At 40.0% G+C, this 18,790-nt stretch overlaps 1 protein-coding gene across 3 annotated transcripts; it reads left to right on the forward strand.

Annotated features, from left to right (window-relative positions):
* Positions 1-323: 323 nt before the first annotated feature.
* Positions 324-14,426, forward strand: LOC107372615 (uncharacterized). 3 transcript variants are annotated; one of them, XR_011520967.1, is made up of 9 exons: positions 324-482; positions 623-708; positions 5,160-5,197; positions 8,006-8,136; positions 8,625-8,910; positions 10,679-10,780; positions 11,365-11,575; positions 11,886-11,960; positions 14,173-14,198. XR_011520967.1 is itself a non-coding variant. In XM_070552760.1 (8 exons), the coding sequence occupies exons 4-8, from the start codon at positions 8,062-8,064 to the stop codon at positions 14,193-14,195; spliced, it is 516 nt and encodes a 171-aa protein (XP_070408861.1). In that variant the 5' UTR covers positions 324-482; positions 623-708; positions 5,160-5,197; positions 8,006-8,061; the 3' UTR covers positions 14,196-14,426. The 3 variants fall into 3 exon arrangements, 2 of the variants coding, with proteins under 2 accessions (XP_070408861.1, XP_054600234.2); XM_070552760.1 differs by lacking the exon at positions 10,679-10,780 and having other exon boundaries at positions 11,519-11,575; positions 14,173-14,426; XM_054744259.2 differs by lacking the exons at positions 8,006-8,136; positions 10,679-10,780; positions 11,365-11,575; positions 11,886-11,960; positions 14,173-14,198 and having other exon boundaries at positions 8,625-9,410.
* Positions 14,427-18,790: the final 4,364 nt, after the last annotated feature.

Consider the following 18,790-nt stretch of genomic DNA (forward strand, 5'->3'; position numbering starts at 1 on the left):
AACATTGAGGCAGGGTGAGGGAGAGGTGGCCCTTTTCAATCCAAACTCTGTTCTGTACAGGCTGTTTCTCTTGAGTTCAGAGGCACTAATCAACAAGGAGTCAGGGTGGGGGATGGGTGGCATTAAACAGTGGACTGGCTAACTCTGAAACCTCTGCTGCATTCAAGGAAAATGTGTAACTACCAGTACACTAGTTACACAACATAAAATCTGATCGCTGTCGTTTTAAATATAAATTTCACACTGTTAAAAAGTGCATAACAACTTCCTTTAAAAGTCATTACATTAGCAATTTTTCAAAATAAATATTTTAATCCATTAAAACTTAAAGATCTGCAGGCAGTTGTCAACTTTCCCAGTGCTCCTGAAAGCAACATCAGTGCACGACCACTGAGGGGATTCACGCAGCTGCAGAGCATCTGAGAAGCAGAAGGAAACAGTTTTAATGTTTGGAACCAGAAAAAAGTCTGCAACTAAACCAGGTAAGATTTATTTTTATTCATAGATAACTGTGTGAGGTGTTTGTGTGTGTGTATTTTGTTTATTTTGTCAAAAAATATATGTTGTTTATGTGCTTAGCTTTTACCCAAAGCGACTTACAATTTTTTTTTATAACCTATAGGGCATGTTGTGATCTGTGGGGGAAACCGGAGTACCCGGAGAAAACCCACGCATGCATGGGGAGAACACGCAACTCCACGCAGAAAGGCGAGTTTTGAACCTGCGACCTTCGTGCTGCGAGGCAACAGTGCTAACCACTGTTCCACCATGCAGCCCATATAAATATAGACAACTAGTGTGGTCTTGTGCAGCCAGTGTTATCTTGTAAGCTTGACAAAGTAACTTCAGGGGATCATTTTTATATTTTATTTGTTTTCAGAACAGTTGAATTATCTTAAGCCTGGTTTATGCTTCTCCGTCAGCTCCGCAAGGGACAGACACACACGGATTGACGGAAGCGTTTTGCTATCATACTTCGTCTCCTGGAGAGTGTTGCAAAGCAATTGCCCGGCAGGACCACAGAGGGCGTAGCGCTGTTCTGTGGTATCCTGTCATGTATCGGTCCAAGATCGTTTGTTTATATTGAGTTTTTTGTGTATATAAGAGACTTTTAAAACGGACATATTTGTCTCTCATTCTCCCACCGCTTCATGCGCTCCCCACCTCTAAACCCACGTTTCCTGCCATTTCCGTCCACAAATAAAATGCTTGCTGCGCATCTTTTCACTCCTCCAGTCACGGGAGGATGAAACGTTCATATTTTTAGAGTTTTTTCGCGAGGTATTCTTCAAGCTTCTCCGTGTCTGCCGCTTGTTAAACTCGGCTGTCTTTGCAATGGGGGCGCTGTAAACAACAGCGGCGTCCTGACCAATCACAAGCTTGCGTAATCCGTCTCGTTCGACGGATGTTTAAAAAAGTGGGCTCGACTCCGTATGTACTTGCGTGCCTGCCGAATCCCTACGCAAGGACGGATAATGGCGTTGCGTGTGCTCCGCACTGACGCAGACGGAGAAGCATAAATCAGGCTTTAGTTTACTCCTTAAACCACTGCAGGGATCCTTTTTATTGCTCTGAATGTACGTAGCTTTGCTGCAAACTTCAACCCACTGTTTTAGCTTGCTAACCAGGATTTAGCACTACATATTGACAAAAGGACTTGTAGCCCAAACTATTGCCATTGACTTTCTAGTCAATTCAAACTGTAAACAAGATATTTGCTTCCAATCTATGAGTTTGCTTCTCTGAACATACCAGTACTGGTCCAGAACTACAATAATTACCGGAAGTGCATTCATCCTGGAACTCTGCCAGCAAATAAGCACTGAGGTGGATTAAAAGTTTAATTAGTTTAAATTACTTTAAGTCACACAGAGAATAAGAAAAGAAACTGCTGCATCAACCTGTAATGTGTACTGTAATTACTAATACTAAACTGTGTTGTGTACCTGTGTGCAGTAAGTGGTCAATGTACAGTAACTGAGTAAGCCAACAGCCTGTGGGTGGACATTGAGTACTTTATCATTGTGAGATAATCTTTTTGTGATTTTTATTTGACAAACAAAAGCTGTAAGTATTGCTGATAGGTTAGTGAATTAAGTTAATAACTTTTATTGTCAAAATACCTAATGTATTTTAAACTTTTACACTAAGGACCCACAAATTCAACCACAACACATGAATAAATGTTAACAAAAATTATTTTATTGAAAATGGTACATTTTGATTGATTGCCGGTTACCGGCGGTACTCATGGCTCATTTTGATTGATTGCCGGTTACTGGCGGTACTCATGGCTCATTTTTGTGTTCCACTCAGCCAAGTTTTATTTCATACAGTATTTTACTTTTAATACACACTGAATATACAGCTGTAGAAGAGAAGCTAGGGGTTTTCCTGCATTCAAATTTGCGTGGCGGCCACGTGCCGCCCCAGCCTGATTTCACATATATGTATGATGATATCTATCTACTTTATATCTATGGTTGGTGCTATTGACGTCCTTAATTTCCCCCAGGCTCTTCCATATCAGAGCAGAGCTGTACAGTGCGACGAAAAAAAAACTGTCTGTGTGTCTCTGTCTATTTTTAAATGTAGCACTGGTGCAACAAATTTGAATTACTAATTTCACCAGAACTTTATTGAACAAAAGTAAGTTACGTGTAAGAAAAATGCTTTTTACTGGCGCACAGTGTGGTCATCTCGATGCAGTGAAGGAAAATAAAGGAACCAGCAAAGGCACAAAGGCAGAACCGGTCCAAAGTTTGGGATCAAAAGTGAAGCTACATGCAGATTGGCTAATGCTAAAGCTAATGGGTAGCAGTCTCACAATCAAGGGGCACACAGAAAAATATATGATGATCGTAAAACTAAGACTAAACTCTACAAGCGGATTAAAAGTCCCCACCATCCTGTTTATTCTGCATCCTGCAGCGCTACGAATCAGAACCGATGCAGATACGAGTCACATAACTGCTACAAGTGCTGCACACACAGAAGCCGATAGTACGTCATGCTGTTGTAGTATATAATTCACAGACGCCTATATCTTTGAACATAATTTCAACTGGATTATTGCCAACCCGTAAATAATAGCTGTGCCACCTAAAGTTGTCACTTGTGAAGGTGTAACCTCACGGTTATTGTGACCAAAATTATCACAGTTTTCGGCATTATCACGGTAGTTTTTTATGCGTGTTACATTTTCAGACAACTAAGTAAACCCTGTATATCAGGAAAATATTGTCCTCAGTTTGTGTAAAATTTGTTATTTTGTAATTATGTTGTTTATTTGTTTACATTTTTCCCCTTTAGTCTTTAAAATGCCAATATTTGCCCATAACGTCTTGTTTTTGCCTGTTTGATGTCATCATTTAAAATATATTAGATCAGATGATACTCAGTACTCAAGTAGCCATCTAATCAGATACTTTTTTTTTTACCATTGCTTGAGTAATAAACCCTATATCAGGAAAATATTGTCCTCGGTTTGTGTCCTTCCAGTGAGCTTTGCAGATGTGGGAAAATGTCATCAGGCTGTAATCATTGTTAAATTCATAATTATTCTCGGCGAGAGACCAACTCTTATCTGCTCTGGGAGCCCCATAATGCATAGCGTCATTTCAATATGGGGGTGTCCGCGACACGTTTTATATGCAGGTAGCGGCGCTGCGGCTGCTTTACGTATATAGTGGCTCGTTGCATTCTCCCTCAACCCAAATCCTCAGATCACGCATTTTAGCTAAAGCGCTAACGTTAACTTGCCTCGCGTTGACTGTAGAGTTGTGGGTGATGGTCATGCAGATGTGTCATGAGATTTGAAGCGTTGCTGCCTTTCACAGACACTTTTTCCTGCACATGCTGCAAACAGGATAGCCGTCTTCTATCAACCGTCCCTCGGCATTCTTCAAATACCTAAAAAAGGCCCATACTTCCCACTTTGTCTTCTTTGAGGGATAATACATGTCCTGAGCGCTGCCGTCTGCTCCTTTGGCCGTTATTTCAGCTTTAGCTTTAAGAAAGTTTTGGTTGTAAACAACTAAGTGCGCATGTGCCGCCGGCAACTTCAGCAGATGATACCGTGGCTGGTAAGGGTCACCGCGCCTACACCGCAGCCACGGTAATCCACCGAGATAATATATATATTTTTTTAAAAACAAGATGGTTATTATTATTGTCCACTTTTTTACCGGGGGTTTCCTCTACACCAGTTACTGTGACAACCCTACTGCCACCATTACATTGTTAGCAACAGAAATTAAATGTTCTTACCATTTTCAATGCAAATGCATGTTAATGAAGTGCATTAAATTTTACTGGATATATTTATGTGTTATTTTGACTAAGGCGAGTGTTATTAATACAAACCTTAAATGTTACTGAAATGTAGGTCGAATATTAAAAAATATTTTTAACTATAAATATCTGATGGGGAAAAAGGAACTAAATAACAATCTAATTGATATTATTGAACCTTTTATAATAAGTCTGTTGTTTCAGCCTGATAATTTTGTTGTTTTATTTCATATGTTTTAGCAGCAGACCAGTTTTGTTTCACTTGAAACATTGTCAAATGGAATATTCAATTAACAGAAGCTTAGATTAGAACACTTAACGAAAACATATTTTGCCCTTAACAAAGTGAGGCAGTTGAATGCACAGAGTATGCATGTGCTGGCGCATGGTTAGGATGGTACCACCTCTCCCTCAATTTGAGCCGGGAAAAACCCTGGAAGTATTACCTAAAACAAGGAAAATACTCCCAATCATAGCCATGAATACATAGATGCCCCATTGGCCACTGGAGAACGTAACAGTGTCGTCGCCGTATTGGATGGGTCTCCTCACTGTCCAAAGTCAACGCAGAGTGAGCAATTACGCCAGACCAAGTGCCAGTTTTTGTTCAGCTAACGGTTAACACAACCGGCGTACAATTGAAAACAGATCATGTGGGATTACTATTGACTTTTCTAGCCTTCCTGATTGGATTTTATCTTTACATTTATTTTGTTTAATTATATTTATATATTAATTATGCCATGTCATGTGTCTGATTTTGTGAAAAAGCTTGATAAAATGTGCTGTTAAGTTGGGTAAGTGCCTTAGAAATGAATGCACTGGGGGCAAGTTTCTTCACATTTACATATTTTTATTTTTTTTAGATAATGAGCTGAAGGAAGAAGAACAGGAAGAGATAATGGTAAGTATTTCTTAATTTATCCTATAGGGCTTAAATATGGCTTAAAAATAAAATCTCAGATTTTTTTCTTCCAAATTTTAATTGAATTTTATTTTTTTCTCCCTTCTTTTTCTTGAAAAGAAAATACAAATAACAGACTTTATTTTATTTATTTTTTTCCCAAAAACAATAGTTTTAGAAACATCTTTAGGATGGTGGTCACCATGAAGGCAGCTGGTAATCAAACTAAATATTCACTGCTTTGGTTTTGGATTAAATTTGTTTAGACATCATTACTTCATCCATTTCAACACGACTCTACAAGGGAGGTCCACTACTTCCTCCCCAATGGTCTCATTCCTCCGCAGTATGGCACCCAACCACTTATCCTCTCTTGTTGCCTCCACTCTTCCATCTTCCAACACATTCTCTGCTTATGAAGTGAATGATGCCACCGAGTCACTCTGCTCCACACTCTGCTCTTGTCTTAACAACTTGTGCCCGTTAGCCACTAGACCAGCTAGATCCTCTCAGTCGCACCCTTGGCTACCCTCCGGTCTCTACTCACCAATCTTAGTGCTGCAGAACGGAAATGGCGCAAAACAAAAGATCCTGGTGATTAATTGAAATTTCATGAATTACTGTCCTCATTCTCTGCCAGCATCACTGATGCAAAGAAAGCGCACTGACAAAATTCTCAATTCTACTGACACTCATAAACTATTTTCAACATTCAAAACTCTGCTCAACCCTCCATCTCCACCTCCTACCAACAGTCTTATCAGCTGACACCTTTAACCCATTCTTCACTGACAAAGTGGCAGCTATAAGCAATCAGTTTACTCAACTGGCCACTCTTGAACATTCGCTACCACAAACTCCTTCTAGCCCAACCATCTCAAGCCCTGCTGCTTCATTTTCCTCTTTTTCCCCTCTCACTGAGAACTGTGTGTCCAAGCTTCTCACGTGCAGCCGCCCTACTACATGCCCACTTGACCCCATTCCGACTAAGCTGCTCCAAGCTATTGCTCCTACAGTAGCCGCAGCAGTCACACATGTGATCAATGCTTCACTGACATCCGGTACATTTCCCACCTCTCTCAAGCATGCTCAGGTTAAACCGCTGCTAAAAAAACCCATCTCTTCCTCCAAATCATGTGGAGAACTACTGACCTATCTCTCTCCTCCCTTTTCTGTCCAAAATCATTGAAAGGGTGGCTTTCAAGCAGATCGCAGAATATCTCTTACAAAACTGTCTGCTTGACCTTTAGCAATCTGGGTTCAAAAAGGGCCACTACACTGAAACTGCTCTGTTAGCAGTGAGGGAATCCATGAAAGAAGCTAGAGCGATTGCCAAATCTTCAGTGCTTACCCTGCTCGACTTATCGGCTGCATTTGACACTGTCAGCCATGGCTTCCTTTTGTCCACACTCTCTATCATGGGCATCACAGAGAAAGCACACGCCTGGTTTCAATCGTACCTCACAAGACGATCATTCAGAGTATCTTGGCTTGGACAATCCTCTACCGTGCACCATCTTGCCACAGGAGTCCCCCAGGGCTCCATACTAGGACCTCTTCTCTTTGCCATATACACCACCTCACTGGGTGAGATCATTCGATCACATGGCTTCTCCTACCACTGCTATGCAGACGACACCCAGCTCTATCTGTCCTTTCCACCGGATGACCACACTGTCTCTGCACGAATATCAAACTGTCTCTCTGACAAAACAAAATGGATGAAATCCCACCATCTCCAACTCAACTTCTCTAAAACTGATCTACTTGTCATCCCAGCAAAACCATCCCTCCAGCACAATATCTCAATCCAGAATGACTTCCTATCTCTGGCTCCTTCAAAGGCAGTTCGAAATCTGGGTGTTGTGATTGATGAACACCTGACCTTTAAAGATCATGTTGCCTCTGTTGCTCATTCATGCCGCTTTGCGCTGTATAACATACGAAAGATCAGACCATACCTAATACAACATGTCACCCAGCTCCTGGTGCAACCTACTGTCATCTTCTACCACGATTACTGCAATGCCCTTCTAAATGGTCTTCCAGGCTGTACTGTCAGACCTCTTCAAATGGTCCAGAACACAGCGGCGCGTCTGGTCTTCAACCAGCCAAAAAGAGCACACGTCACCCCTCTGTTCATTGAGCTCCACTGGCTAACACTAGCAGCATGCATCAAATTCAAACTGCTAACACTAGCATTCAAAGTCCGAGATGTTCAGCTCCCATCTACCTGAATCCTCTTGCAAAGGCTTACGTCTCGGCCCCGCCGCTCCGGTCATCACAGGATCATCGGCTATCAGTGCCTACACCATGCTCAGGACAATCCAGACTCTTCTCATGCATCGTTCCACAAATATGGAATGACCTACCAAGCACTACCAGAACAGGGGCTTCCTTTTCAATTTTCAAGAAACTCCTGAAGACCCTGCTCTTCAGAGAGCATCTTCTAAACTAGCACCCTCCCTGCACCCGTCCCCCCTCTCTACTGTCCACTCCTTGTTCCCTCCTCTCCATGATTGATGTCAAGTTGTTGTTGTTATTGTTATTGTTAGCCTCAAGGGCAACATGCCGATTATCACCTGTAAGTCGCTTTGGACAAAAGCGTCTGCTAAATACATAAGCATAAACATAACCTCTGTTGATGTTAGCAGCTAACAAGAGGTAAACTTACAGAGGGGACTCTGTTCTTCCTCTTTAGATGCTCATGCATTGCTGATGTGCTCCTGTGAAAGGAGAGTTTCGCTTTGCAGAGTTTGCACTACTTGGCTTTCTTTTGAGTTAGTATAATGCTCCCAAACTTTTCAGATATGTTGCGACTCGACACTTTCTCCGATGATGAAGGCTGAGCTGGATGGCCACCAATGCGCATGCGCCTCGGAGCCAAAGCGGTGGCTGAGCAGAGAGGCAGGAAGCAAAAGCCGAACGTGCCACAGCAGGCGAGATTTTAAAAAATTGTTTATAAAATAAGGTTTATTTTATTTGTCGGCGTTGTCGTGACGAGTCGACTAATGATGGCAGTCCTAGACATCTTGCTGCCTCTCGCTCTCTATTGGCTTGAGAGGGGAGGGCCTGTTCACGTAGCGTGCCGAGTCTGTGGTTTTGATTGGTTAGGAGTAAGTAGTGAGTCTAGTATGCTGCTACCTGATACTTTTTTATCAAATTTTTATCGACCAGTTTTTTTATCTATCGCACCACATGTCTATCCACAGATATATTGAACTATTGAATTATTGTCCAGCCCTATATTAGAGCTAAACGTATTATAGAGAAAAGTTTTTGAAAATACAGCAGCAAGGTAAGAAGTGCAAGAATTAACCGAAGTCAGCAGCTGGAAAGATTTTTCTGAAGTGTAATTAAAGGTAAAGTTAAGAATTGTGGTTTAGAAATTCCTGTCCTAAACTTGTCTTTGCACTATTTCTTTCAGGAGCTTTCTGCTTCAGAGGACTTTCTCTCAGACTCCAGCTATGATTTGGACAGTGATTATATCCCATTAGCTCCTCCTTCCTCAGAGGATGAGCTAACCTCTTCACAGTCTAAGCTCATGAAGACACATGATGCTTTAAAAAACCCTGGCAAAACCTCTCTCAGCCAAAGCTATGTTCATGAACAGAAGACACTGATGGACAGTGGTAAAAGTAATGAAGCTCTGGACAAGGATTACAATGCAGATACTGAGGAAGAAAATCCGGAGGAATATGAAGATGATGAGGGTAGGTCATGTGTTACCGTTAAAACTTGCACTAAAGGAGACAAAAGAAAGTATGACAAAAGGCAGTATTGTGTTTACTGTCAAAAACCACTTAGCAAAATGGCACGACATTTAATCCGTAAACGTGGCGATGAAAAAGAAGTTGCCCAAGCAACATTTTTTGTCTGCCAAAAAATTCAAAGAAACAGCGGCAAATATTTGAGCTGCTGCGCAGGAAGGGGAATTACTACCACAATGTTAAAGTGCTGCAGGAAGGAAAGGGTGAGATACTGACCTACAGAAGGCCAACAGAACAAGTAGATGCAGAAATTTAATTACCATGCAACCTTTGTTTTGGATTCTGTTCTAAAGTCGACCTGTGGAGACAGGCAAAGCAGTGTCAAAAAGTTACAGGACATTCGGACAATTCCCAAAAGAAGCGCAGAGTTCAGTCTGCTGCAGTGGCTCCTCTGCCATCCAGAGGACACTGCTCATGAAGATGTTCCAACATCCTCAGCAGGATGATGGTTGATGAAGTGTCAGCTCAGGTAAAAAATGACCCACTCATCTGTGAACTGGGAGAAAGACTACTTGAGAAGTAAGGAGGAGATAAATCCAGAGATGGCCATGTCAGCCAGAAGGAAAGAGTGGTTGGGAAATTTGTTTTGGCAGCTAAATCTTAAGGACTGCAAAATCAACAGACTTGATTTGCATTAGCTGTGGCAGCAGCAAAGAAAGCATCTGGTTTTACCAATCACCAGTCCAGATATGCAACACCATCACTTGCAGTTAAGTTGGGGCATTCTCTGAAGGCAGCATGTGAGGTTCTGATTGGACGGCACATACAGGCTGAAGATGAATCAGCTGCAACCAGATTGAAGAACTTCTCATCACTCTTGGCTTCAGAGTGGAACATCTTTGTATCCCGCTGTGCAAGAACAAACCTGGAAGAGGAAAAATGGAACAAGAAAGAAATGATCCCACTGACAGAAGATCTGAAGCTTCATAAAGTGCTGAAGGCTTCAGAGGAGGATCAAAGCAGAAACTATTGGAAGGACCAAATCCCATGGCTTACAAGACACTCAGTGAAAGTCTTCTCACACAGATCATTCTGTTTAACAGACGGCAGCAGGGCGAGGCATCAAAAATACCTCTGCTGACCTACAGAGACAGACTGTCTGAAGAACCAAATGAGGATGTGATGAGGTGCCTCTCAAAATTGGAACAGGATCTGAGTCACAAGTTAACGAGGCTGGTGGTCCGAGGTAAAAGGGGTCAAAAAGTGCCAGTGCTACTTACAAGTGAGATGACACAGTCTATAGATTTTCTCATTGCCCAGAGGAGTAAGGAAAATGAAATTTTGGAGAGCAATAAATAAGTCTTTGCGAGACGAAAATCAGACTGTCATATTTGAGGTTCAGACTCTTTAAGGAAGTTTTCATCTAAAAGTGGGGCAAGAAGACCGGAGACCCTCACATCCACTCAGCTGAGGAAGCATGTGGCCACTCAGATAATGAACCTGAGAGACAATGAACTGGATCAGCTGACCAAGTTCATGGGGCACGATATTCGTGTACATCGTGAATACTACAGGCTAACAGAAAACACACTTCAGCTGGCCAAAGTCAGCAAGCTCCTGATGGCAATGGAGCTGGGAACAGAAATGTACAAGGGAAAATCTCTGGATGAGATTGATCTGAGCTTAGAAAGTGAGCATATTTTAGATGACTTATTTGAAATTCAACTAAATTAAAGCATAAAATTAGAACCTTCTGTTTTTATTTTAACAGTTGCTTTGTCTGGAAAAGAACCTACACACGCACCACGAGTCAGTCAAAGTGATTCCGAAGTCCAACCTGAGGATGCATCTGAGCAGGCTGATGATTCAGACAGTACAAGATAACATGATGACCATGTGTTCAGTCACATTTCAAATGAATAGTCAATAGTTTGAGATACTAATTCAAATTGTGTATATGTGGCAGAAATAGTGCCACAGAGAAAAAAAATATTTGTATTTTTCTTTAAAACTCCTTGTTATGTTCTTTCTGTGTTTCTTTTCTAGTTCCATTTTTCTGATCTTATCTCATACAGAGTAGCAAAGTTTATGTTTTACCTTATGTTGCTGACAGTTTTGGGTACTTCCTGTCATCTTCGGGAAGTAGCTGAAACTGTCAGCAAAATAAGCTAAAAACTGAAACTTTGCTACGCTGTGTATGATAAGAACAGAAAAATGGAACTAAACAATTTGTAGAATTGAAAACATTTTTTACTTAGCGACCAACTGTAACCGTTCTCGTTGATTTTCAGTTATCTATTGACTATTAGTTTAATATTTTAGTTTCATGGCATTAAAAAATTATTGTAGGATTTAGTGAGGTAAAAAACTTTTTTTCTTATTTATTTGATAACATTTGAGTATTTTAGTTGGTATCTGTCAGACAGGATTGGTGTTCATGAATGTTTTGTCTTGTAGAACCTGACATTCTGACTCAGAGGCCCACAAGAGCAGAACCATCAGATGATCACAGACAGACAGCAGGAAAAAGAGATAAACTTTTGCTTGGCTAAAGTACCTAATGATCATAAGATCACACTTGATTTTACAACTGTTTTTCTTCTCTTTGAAGGGACCCACAGAGGAAAAGGGCCAAGGAAGAAGGTTGAACCAGCTGAAGATTCAGATGGTGAGACAGCACAAGGTTCACTGCAGACGGATTTTACATATGTGACACTCATTCCTGATCTTTTCCATCCTCATCACTCCCAAAGATGACCTCAACATTTTGAGCTCTGCAACCTCCAGTTCTACCTCCCGTCTTTTCTTCATTGATGCCATTTCTTAACCAGACAACATGGCTGCTCTCACTACTGTCTTCTACAGCTTTTCTTTCCTTCTTGCTGAAACCCATAGACTCACTGCAGTGTGACTTGGTACATAAATGTAGTTGATGCACCTTGGTTACTAATATATTCTGCATGTTCTTTATTTTTCAGATCAGGTAGAACTGCTGAGCCAGAGCTCAAAATATGCAGAACCATCAGAGGACATCAAGAAGAAATATAAGATAGGTACATTTTTTTCTTCATTTGTCATTGTGCTGTTGGGTGTTGGGTTTAAATTTCTGTGTATTTTATCATATGCACATTTAATTTTAACTAGTTTAAAAATTTGCATTTACATGCCATGGTGTACTCTCAAGCCTACTGCACACTGGCAGCAAAAGCACCGTGGAACGCCAGCGACACGGCACCACTTGAAATAGAATCCATTATAGTATATGGAGTGTCACAAACCAGCGGCAATTTTCAGACGCGGCCCAGGAGCGGCATGCCGAGGAGCTAAAGATAAGATCGTGTTCAAATTTTTCCGCGAGCCGCTTCTGGGATGCGCCAATTTCCGCAGTTACCATTGGGCTAGACAGGAAATCACACACAGTTTCAGTGTAAAATCCCTGGTAATTTTTAAAATAAAAGTATTGCAGCGATGCAATTTCACATAAATGAAGCCTACGTGTGATCGGCTTATTTACTCCCAGTATCATTCCAGAAGTGCAGTGGCATGTTTTTCATGGCTTTATTCCTGGCAGTGGAGAGGAACAACATCATATATGACATCAAACAGTGATAACAACGTGATTTCCTTCTTTTTGGTTTAATGGCGGATGGCATAAACAAACTGTAGCCTGTGAAGTCTCTAGAGATCGTGTGATCTCGCAAGTCGAACGAGGAGCACAGCGGAGCAGCTGCTTCGCGGCTGATCCTATCCCGGTGTGCGCTGATGTGCAGCGATTTTCGCGAGTAAACCTCTCCACTGCCATTCTGCGGTGCTTTTGCTTCCAGTGTGCAGTAAGGGTCACTCTCAAACAGTGCACCGCTCCTAGCTTAATAGAACTTAAGGACAGCAGCTCTGGCTGTAGCCCATTATCGTCTAATGACGAGAAGCACATACGATACTACACTGCATCCTAATGGCATGACGAGATGTCAGATATTGGTCTAACATTAATGTCTCTGATATTGCCATTAAAATTTAATATTGGAGAATATGTATTGGTTTTCAGTCTTTTAATGACCCAACTTTTACCACTAAAACCACTAAAACAACAACAAGAATATTCACCCAAGGCTTGCTTTTCTCATCTGAAGATCTTTAGAAATGTTTTATCATCATAGTTGCAATTTACAGATTAAGAAAAAAATCCTTTACCAACTAATACACCATCTTAGCGTCACACTTGGGGAGAAAGAGATTCAGCTACTGTTGGGAGACAAAATCAATATGGCACTTTTCCTGTTAATTAAATTGAAGTAGTTGCCATTTTGCACAGAAAATGTTTAAAATATAAGCATGCATGATAAATGATTAGAGATGTTAAAAACCTAAAATGTTTTAGTTTTTCTTTTTTTATTAGAGCATATATTGAGCTTGTATTGATTTTTATAGGAAATTAAGAGTCGACAATATTGGTAAATCAGATATTAGTAAAAAAGGCAATATAGAGCATCCCTAGAATGTAGTGAAAACAATTACATCTAGGGGTCCACAATATGTAGCTCACAGGCCAGAAAGATGCAGCTCACTAACCAGATCCATCCAGGGGAAGTACAGCCTTTGGGTGGTGTGAATGATCAGGTGAGGTCCTCTGAGAGATTGATGCCCAGGAATTTGAAGGACTGCACTAGCTCCACTTTGATGTAATTTTAGGGGTGTTTCTGTTTTGTGTTTGAATTTCAGAGTAATTTCATTTGTTTTTGAGATGTTTAGTGATGCGTTGTTTGCAGAGTGCCACGTTGATTGTTTCTGGATCTCATCTCGGTATTGTACTCATTTTCTTCAGAGATGAGTCCAATGATGGTTGTATCTTCTTCATATTTGATGATGGTTTGATGGGTAATTTGGTGTACAGAGAGTAGAGGGAGGAGCTCAACACACTGCCCTTTGGGGAGCCAGTAATGAAGGGGAAAGATATAAGTGTACAGGCCAGTTTTGACTCTGTGTGAGTTCAGTGATGGAGTCTTTCATCCAGAAACAGGTGCAGAGTCATAGTGTGTCTATAATTGTAAAATTGTAAAGTTTGGTATCACTCTCTCTCTTTCTTAACATTTTTCTTTTAAATCCCAATTGCCTATTTTTGCTCATTTAAAATATATTTTTAAACATTTTCTAAATGCTTTTTTACATTGTTACATTTTGTTTTTGTTTTTGTGAAGCGCCTCGTGATTTTTATCTTGAGAGGCGCTATAGAAATGATATTTTCTTCTTCTTCTTCTTCTTCTACAGATCCGCCCCCCAAAGATGTGTAGGAGATGGAAGGAGCTCCAAGTCTTAGAGATCCAGGAGCTGTCCCAGAGCACAGGGACCCTAGGGAGACTGCGACCCGAAAAGCCCCTGCCCGAATAGCACGATTGTGCTTTTAGCCAAATTTCCCCTTTTAAAGAACATAACATGTGCACCCACTCACACTAGGCGCACAAACAGACCTCTTTTCCTTTCAACTTTCATACAATCACCAACTATGCATATAGATCTATATCTTAAATATTACCACCCAAATGATAAGAATCTAAACACACACACACACACACACACACACACACACACACACACACACACACACACACACACACACACACACACACACACACACACACACACACACACACACACACACAGAGCGGCCTGACGTGTTTCTGTCACACAAAAGCAACCTGCACTTAGGCAGAAGGGGGAGGAAACCCAAAACTGAAGGAGGAGGGAATGATAACAGATATCAGAAGCAGAAAAAGAACAAAATAGGTGCAGGTGCTGACCTCCAGAGTTGTTCACATATGTTCTTATCTGTGTGTAATTTCTCCTCTGCAAATTCTTATCTTCTTATCGCAGAGTGGCTGGTGGACTGAAGTCTGCTAATCAAACTGTGACTTTGGGGACTAAATTACATCAATCAGAGTCTGTAAGAGAACAAAGTACTTTTAGAAGTTCAAAACTGGTGAAATTACACAAATCAATTTTATAAGTTACCAAAGATTGTTAGATGAAGAACTGAAACTAGCATTGTTCCAACGCGTTTCTTTATTGTTCATTTTCACGCAATCATATTACTCAAAATAGATATACTATTAAAATGTCCTTTACATTATTTTATTACATATTTTTTCAGTTAGTCAGATGAACATTTATAATTTGATTTCACTATTAAAAAAGAAACAATATTTGTTTCTTCATCTCCTCTTTTTTTACCACTCAGAGCTGAAAAAAGGATCTTTTCTGAGACCCGTCCGCTTCTCTGCAGCAGGAGGCGTCCCACAGGGAACCGTCCTGGTTACCTTTATCTTTCTTTACCCTCCACACTACAGATGTCATCATTAACTGAGCTAACCTAAACTGACTGAAACTTTATAAAGACGTTAATCAAAAATAGTAAAGACTTCTGGTGCATTACATCTAAATATATAATACCTTTGACATTAATATGTTTTATCTGTGTTTTTTATTTACAGGCAGCAACTAACTTTTATTACTTTCCTAATATGTTGTATCTATATTACAGTAAAGTGTTTAGCATACTTTATTTATTTTTTAGGATTATTTAATGGTATATATTTTATGTTATATAAAAACATGCAACGCGTGCAACAGTAAAATCCATAAAATTGAAGAAAAGAGACATTTATCAAATCAGATTTTATAATCTTTTCTGTTTGAATTTCCAAGACAAGGAAGTAAAGTGAATCATTATCTTCTAAAGAAAAAGATGTTGTGTGTTTGGGTTGTTGTGCAAAGTTGAATAAAAACAGAATTTTTGGAGATGCATAGTCACTTATAGTTAAATCAGTCCTTAAATTAGTGATTTCAATTAACCTTGAGTTAATGCAACTTTAAATTGTTTTCACCTGCCAGTAGGAAAACTGAAACAGTGTACAGAGCTCTGATGCATAAACATTTGCTGCTGTTTCTTAAAATCAGAGCGATCGGCATAAAAATGCAGCTGACAGCGTCTAAACAAAATTATAACTGCTGGAGAGGGCTGCCTAAGCTGCATGGTCACTTGTAACTGAATCTGTGTGTGTGTGTGTGTGTGTGTGTGTGTGTGTGTGTGTGTGTGTGTGTGTGTGTGTGTGTGTGTGTGTGTGTGTGTGTGTGTGTGTGTGTGTGTGTGTGTGTGTGTGTGTGTGTGTGTGTGAGCCAATCCAGCATGAGCAGTAAACCAAATCAGAGTCAAAATGACTATTGAAGAATCCATGTCATGTTTGTAGAACACCGCTTCGCTAAGGTCCTCCAAAAGTAGACTTTTTGTTCCCCAAATGCCATTTTCTGGATTTTACATGAATAAATCACCTGGAAAATCAAGCGTGCTAAATCAATCAATAAACAGCAAAAAAAAAAAAAAAAAAAAAAGCATAAATAAGATTAAAATTGGTCCAGTAGCATTGGTGTGTTGTGTGATGAACACGTGGTGTGATAATACGCCAAATATTATACAAAAGTAATCAAGTAATCCTGGATGGTAACAGAACAACAACAAACAGCTACAGCTCCCATATTCCAGGCAGAATGGGTACAGCTCCTCGGATGAGAAGCTGAGTCTTCAAGAAACCAAAGAAGTCCAGTTGCCTTCTTTCGGACCCCTTGGAGAACAACCAGATTCTAACTCCTGTGAATTTTACCGTTGTGGTCACATGACCACATGTGACGGGTCATTAGGGGTCAAGTGGGGTCACGAGTAGTATCCCGACATCCTGCCAGTCTAATCACCTGTTTATTTATTTAACGGCTGAAGTCTGCTCTACTCTGACTGAAGTAGAAGGAAAGTGAAAGTGGAGGAGGGGATGAATCCTAGCGCAGTCTGATTGATCTCAGGTTGGACTCAAAATGTGTTTGATTTCATTTTAAAATGGTTTCCCCTTTTGAATCTGTAGTTTAAAGACTAATATTGATGCAGACAGGTGATGGATTCTGGAATAAATTGAGGTTATCAGATATATTATAACTGACCTGATGATTTAGAGTTTATGGTCACTTCTATGATTTATCTTTGGCCATCTGTGAGACAGGTTGCCAAGGCCATCTGCAGATATTGTAAAGCTGCAGAGAAGCTAAGGGAACAGAGTAACAGTGAGGAGCCATGTAGGCGACCACAGTAACAAGAATGTCTTGAGTGAGGAACAGGAGGAACTTGTAGCCAAGTAGTACAAGGCAGTCTGAAGTTCTCACAGACACACCGGGAAGCAGCGCAAAATCAGAAATCAAGTATCAGGGTCAAAAGAAGAAAGTGACAAAAGGCCTAAGACTGATGACACAGGAGATGCCAACTCTTCAGATAATGAAAATATCTGCATCGTGCGTTTAGAGCACTTTGAAAACTCACAGCCAAGAGAAGCGTGGATCAAATGTCAACGTTTTAGATTCTGGGTCCATGAAGCCCACAACCCATTAAAGTGTTTCTGTACATTTATTAGTGTCGATCTCTTTTTAAGCATAATCATTTTATTGTTACATTCCATCCACAAGTAATGTTACAGCTCACCCCGGTACTGAGGTCAGTTGCAACAACATCCCTCTTTGCATTTAACACTATTCACCGGTGATAATGTGGTGGAAGTCTGTAGCATTTGCACTCTCTATCACACAGAACCACTGAGCTACATTTGCTAAAACAGAAAGTGTTACAACCATCCCCGGTCTCCCATTACAACTACATATTTTGCAAACACAAGAAAATTAGAATATCTAGAAATGTATTAAGGTATTAGTGCATGTGATTGACTGAAAGTAAATGCTTAAGATTTAGAAGATATTTTGTTTGTTTTATTTTTGCATATTTATGTGAGAATTAAACTGGGTAATAATAAAGGAAGAGCAGTCCAGAGAGTGGCTTTTTGCTGCCCTCTTTTGGAGTTTCCAATTTTGTTGTTGGGTTCATCTGGTTTTACCCACTCTCGCCACAGAGAGGAGGCAGATCACCACCTTACTGAGTCACATGCTGTTTGAACAGCAAAGAAGCTGAAGCAACACCTAGAAATGCTATAAATTAATTTTATTGTAAGCATGAGGTATATTTTTTCTTTCCAAATCTGCCACATGTTCTCTTACGCTATTAAATGCAACACTATTTAACACTCAAGACATGATTTTGTTCCTGTTGGAGTTTTATCTTGTTAATGCCATCTTTAAGGTCATCTTTTTAATTAGTACACACTTTTAATGTACTTTATTACAGTTTAGAAAATAGAATGTGTCCCATTTCATAAAGGAAGAAGCTTGTGAATAAATCAATGTACAAGAAAAATTCTGCAGTGAATACCTGTACAGTAAATAATAATCAGGGACTAAAATGAAAGCTGTTTATGATAAAATGTTTCCTGTTTAACACATTTTACTGCTAAGCTTACTGCTCTGTGGTTCAATGATATGCTTATGTAACCCAATTAAATTTTTGATATAAATCCTCTGGCTGCAGCAAGCAGAACCACGTTAGTAATCAATAATCTCAGATGAAGTGTTTCACCTCCAGCAGGGGCGACGAATCACTAAATACTTTAGCTCATTTACTGCAGTCTTTTTTTCCCTTTATTTTTGAGAAGTATTTGACTATGTCAGGATGCTGTTGGGACATTCAAATCAATGTTAATGAAGACAAATAGTTTTTTTCAGGCATGCTATGTTTAGTAGTTGTTACATAAATGACAAGAAATGAAAAATTGAAATTTGTTTCTGAAATAAGCTACAAAAATTGAAACACGTATAACCTTGAATTTGTTCCAGTGGAACTAAAACCCAATAAACTAAAATATTACACGACCACCTCATCAAATATACAATTATGATATGATGCAAATGGAGTTCTTTGCTATTTGAAGAGGTTCCTCTAGCTTTCATTTGCATAAAACAACATGAA

The sequence above is a fragment of the Nothobranchius furzeri genome, chromosome 6 (genome assembly GCF_043380555.1).
Source record: "Nothobranchius furzeri strain GRZ-AD chromosome 6, NfurGRZ-RIMD1, whole genome shotgun sequence".
Classification (NCBI taxonomy): Eukaryota; Metazoa; Chordata; class Actinopteri; order Cyprinodontiformes; family Nothobranchiidae; genus Nothobranchius; species Nothobranchius furzeri.

Bases quoted from the DNA above. Each gene is read 5' to 3' on its own strand.
- LOC107372615 (XM_054744259.2), top strand. From the start codon at position 678: ATGGGGAGAACACGCAACTCCACGCAGAAAG. The intron at 709-5,159 runs GCGAGTTTTGAA...TATTTTTTTTAG, and splicing joins ACGCAACTCCACGCAGAAAG to ATAATGAGCTGAAGGAAGAA. The intron at 5,198-8,624 runs GTAAGTATTTCT...TATTTCTTTCAG, and splicing joins AAGAACAGGAAGAGATAATG to GAGCTTTCTGCTTCAGAGGA.